This window comes from Fragaria vesca, linkage group LG2 (genome assembly GCF_000184155.1).
Source record: "Fragaria vesca subsp. vesca linkage group LG2, FraVesHawaii_1.0, whole genome shotgun sequence".
Lineage (NCBI taxonomy): Eukaryota > Viridiplantae > Streptophyta > Magnoliopsida > Rosales > Rosaceae > Fragaria > Fragaria vesca.
In genome coordinates this window covers 6309369-6313360 of record NC_020492.1, presented here as the reverse complement: position 1 = coordinate 6313360, position 3992 = coordinate 6309369, and the positions used below count along the sequence as shown (strand labels likewise).

Here is a 3992-nt window from a genome sequence, read left to right as displayed (position 1 = left end):
ACTACTACTCTCTCTCTCTCTCTCTCTCTCTCTCTCTCTCTCTCTCTCTCTCTCTCAGCTGTGTGAACTGATCACAGAATCATGTGGATATGATTTGCTAATCTGCAGCCTGCTGAGGGCTATCATGTGAAAAATTCGTCTTTATAAATATGGGACCGTTTCTTAGTTTATATATGGCCCTGATGTGCAGGACCAGAAATTCTAGTACATAATGACCGACTACTTCCAGTACTAGATGTGATCGTTCTGCTTAGCTAGTTAGCTTTCTGTATGATATATAGCTAATAATAATTATCTTCATCTCTATCCTCTCATCATTTGAACTTGGAATCATTTTTCTAATTAATGTGTGAATCCAAACATAAGTTTAGCATAGAGTACGAATGAATTAAGTTAGGTTAGAAACTCAAATTATCGTACGAAACAAGCATGTTATTTAGACGAGATGATCAATCAATAAATAGTATGAGGAAAGAAATAAAGTTGAAAACGGTGGCTTAGTTCACTTATTATTACAAAGAATGCATATCACTTTAATTAAAATGATCAACGTCATGAAAACTTCTAAATGTTGGTGTGATGAGCTTAACATTCATAAGTTCAATTAATGGTCCTTAATTAGAGTGGCATGCTTCCTTAAACGTCATATTACCTACGACAGTCTCATGGTTCATAGGGCTTGTGAGTGACCCTGACATGCATGTCAACTCAAAAAAAGGTGATTCAAGAAGGCCAACAACAACTCATCTCATTTTCTTCAACTCCTTTATGTGATTGCTAGGATTGAATGAAAGAAATATGCCAATATCACTAATGTCTCTTCACTTTACTTGCTGACCAATTTTGCATGCAAAAACTGACGCTTCTGTGATCATTTTGTTTCTGAATACTGAAGAGGTGGCAAAGCTGAACGCGAACGAGTGGTACTTCTTCAGCTTCCGTGACCGGAAGTACGCCACAGGGTTCAGGACCAACCGGGCGACGACGACCGGGTACTGGAAAGCTACCGGAAAAGACCGGATGGTGGTGGATCCGGGAACAGGGGAGATTGTAGGGATGAGGAAGACGCTGGTGTTCTATAGGAACAGAGCTCCGAATGGAATCAAAACTGGGTGGATCATGCATGAGTTTCGCCTCGAAACCCCACACATGCCTCCTAAGGTATTTTCACAATCATACTTTTGTTCTGTTCCTACTGTGCTAGCTTAGCTATATCAGGCAGACGCCATCTTATTCTTCTCCATGATTAAGGGATAAAGATGCATTTTCTATCTCTCACGTGAGACTGAGAGGTTCTGCGTGTGCAAGTTACCTTGGCTTTCCTACACCAAGGATCTTTATTCGTTTTGTTAACAGTGTTCTTCCACTTCAGTCGTCACTGTCAGTGAGAGAGACTGATCATGCATGTATTCAAAGAAAGAGTACTAGAGGGAAACTAAGCTATCATGCATGGACTATTTGACATATACTTCGATCTGTTTCAAATATCGTTAACTTTCTTTACAAAAAAAAAAAGTAATATCGTGAACTTATCCGTTATGTGAGATTCTAAAGTTTTCAAGCGTTAAAGCCAGTAAAAGAGTAAAACCAACAGTTCATTACCGTGCGTCGCATGTTTGCTAGTTGCGGTTGTTTTTTAACTGCATTTTGAATTTTTGATAATTACTCAAGCTAATTTCGTATTATCCTTGTCACTGCAGGAGGACTGGGTTCTGTGCAGGGTTTTCCACAAAGGGAAAGGAGAGATGAACAGCAACATGAGCCTCAGCCCTCATGATCTTATGTTGGAGAGCAACAAATCATGCACTGTTACATTGACATCTCCTCCTTCTCATCATGAGCAAAACATGCACTGTGGATATAGTAACCAGATCACCTCATTTTCCACCACACCAGTACCTCACCAGAGCCATAGCCATAGCCACAATAACCAAAGCAGTTCTCTGCTCAACCTCCTTCAGCTTTCTCAAGAAAAATTGACCGACTCCGTCACCGAAATAAGCGCAAAAAATGACGATGATTATGGATTTTTATGGGACATGAATCTGGAAGAAAGTAGCTTCGAAAATGGAACTTTGGACGACATGAGATTTGAGATGGAGAACAGCATGGTTTTGCTCTGAATTAAGAAACATACATGTCCTACACTCCACACGTACTACACACATACCCCATTTATTGATTTGTGATATAAATATATTTGTGGTATATATTTGGCTTGATTGGATATTATTGTTAGGAGGTTGTGCTTAATTAGTCTGTATTTAGGTTCGTCGACTCTTCTTTTCTTCTTGTATACGACCTTCGTTATTTGTAAAAATATTATCAATTTATATCAATTCTTCATTAGTGTTAGATATTTACAAAGTTCTCTAGCTAGTTGAACGTACCTACGTAGCAATGATGAAACTTGCTGCAAGAGCACCACTGTTATTCAGAGAATGTCTGGCCATGGTCCATATATATGCATGCTTCGTTTGTCGATCAGTTTACAATAATTATTGAAGTTTGGACAACTTGAATCAATATTCTTCTTGATCGATTTTGACGTGACTGATCTCGCATATCGACAGTCTTCTACTGTACGTGTGCTGTATGTATATGTATACGTATGAAAACACACACATATATACAACGTACAACCGATTAATGAGTGTGTGTATCCTTATGTAAACAATGTACATTTTCATTCACCATTGAGAAGACAATAAACTAGGTTTGGGCATCCGAAACCGGTCCCGAAGGCCCGTCCCGTCCCGTTTTGAAAAAATGGGATCGGGATCAAGCCTTGTTATCTAGATCCTGTTTAGGCCTGGTCCGTCCCGAATTTGAAAAACCCTAATTGTGTGAGTTAATCTACTCCGTTGGATTGATCTGTGTGGTAAGCTGTTAATCACTTAACCCTAATTCTTTCATACGCCTCACTTCCTCAGCCTCAGAGACGCACTCGTCTCTTCCAAAAAGAAAAGAAAAAAGGATGAACTCGGGATAAGCTCCTCTGCCAATCTTCTCTTAACCCTAATTCTTTCATACTAGGCTCTACTGCTTTTGAAACATGATTATTCATGATTTTGATTTTTTGTAACAGGTTAAACAACGATTTTCCTTTTTAAGATCTGATGGCTAGAGGGAGAAAATCGGTTGCTCGGCGAAATCAAGATCTGAATTAGGTATATGTTCAGTTTGCTTCTTTCTTTCTTTCTTTCTTTTTTTTCATTTTCTTTCAATGTTGTTACTTTTTATTTCTTATTTCTTACTTGTTTTGGTTTATTGGTTAGAACACGAGAGGACGGATACATGCCAAGTATTCTCGAAATCGAAGGGGGAGGCAAAGGCAAAAGGCTGTGGTGCACCTTATCAACTAGTTTTTTGTGAGCTTATGATGTTGATCATTTCGTGTTTTCAGCTTAAGTATGTATTCATGTTATGTATAAACTTATGTATTTCAGTTTGTGACTTCATCTTGTTATGTTGTTGTTATTGCTTTGGACTTGTAACTTAAAAATTTCAGAATTAATTTTCAGTATGTAACTTTGATATTACTCTTTATGTTTATTGACTTGGAGTTGGTTTACTTTTTGCTTTATTTTTAATTTTAGATTTTACTCATGTTTAAGTGAGTTGTGAATATGTGATTGTGAAGTGTGGCTTTGTTAATTGTTATGCAGTAGTTGATGATGAATTGAGAATGGTTGAATTTAATGAAGTGACTTTCAGGTTGGAACTGAAAGCATACAAGCATCTGTGTTTAGATTCTACTGAGTTTGCTTTCAAAAACAATATTATGCATGTTTGCTTCTTTTTTTTTTTACTTTTTTTGTTCTAAAGGTTTTGGGTTGTTTCTTTTTTTTTTTATTACTTTTTTTGTACAAAGGTCCTTGGTTTTCGGGCCCAGTCCTCCGGCCCACGACCCCAAACAGTAATTCGAGGCCTGGCCGGTTATAGGTATTAGCTTCAGTTCTAATTTAAGTTATTGGTCTTTATTGTATTAA

The 3992-nt window shown here is 37.6% G+C and overlaps 1 protein-coding gene across 1 annotated transcript in view; it reads left to right on the top strand.

Annotated features, from left to right (window-relative positions):
- LOC101315295 (NAC domain-containing protein 21/22-like) overlaps positions 1 to 2337 on the top strand; it is a 3614-nt gene extending 1277 nt beyond the window's left edge. The window contains exons 2-3 of the mRNA XM_004289907.1: positions 896 to 1161; positions 1701 to 2337. Coding sequence (XP_004289955.1) covers positions 896 to 1161; positions 1701 to 2123 — 689 coding nt within the window. The 3' untranslated portion in view covers positions 2124 to 2337. The remainder of the gene's footprint in view (positions 1 to 895; positions 1162 to 1700) is intronic.
- The last annotated feature ends 1655 nt before the right edge of the window (positions 2338 to 3992 follow it).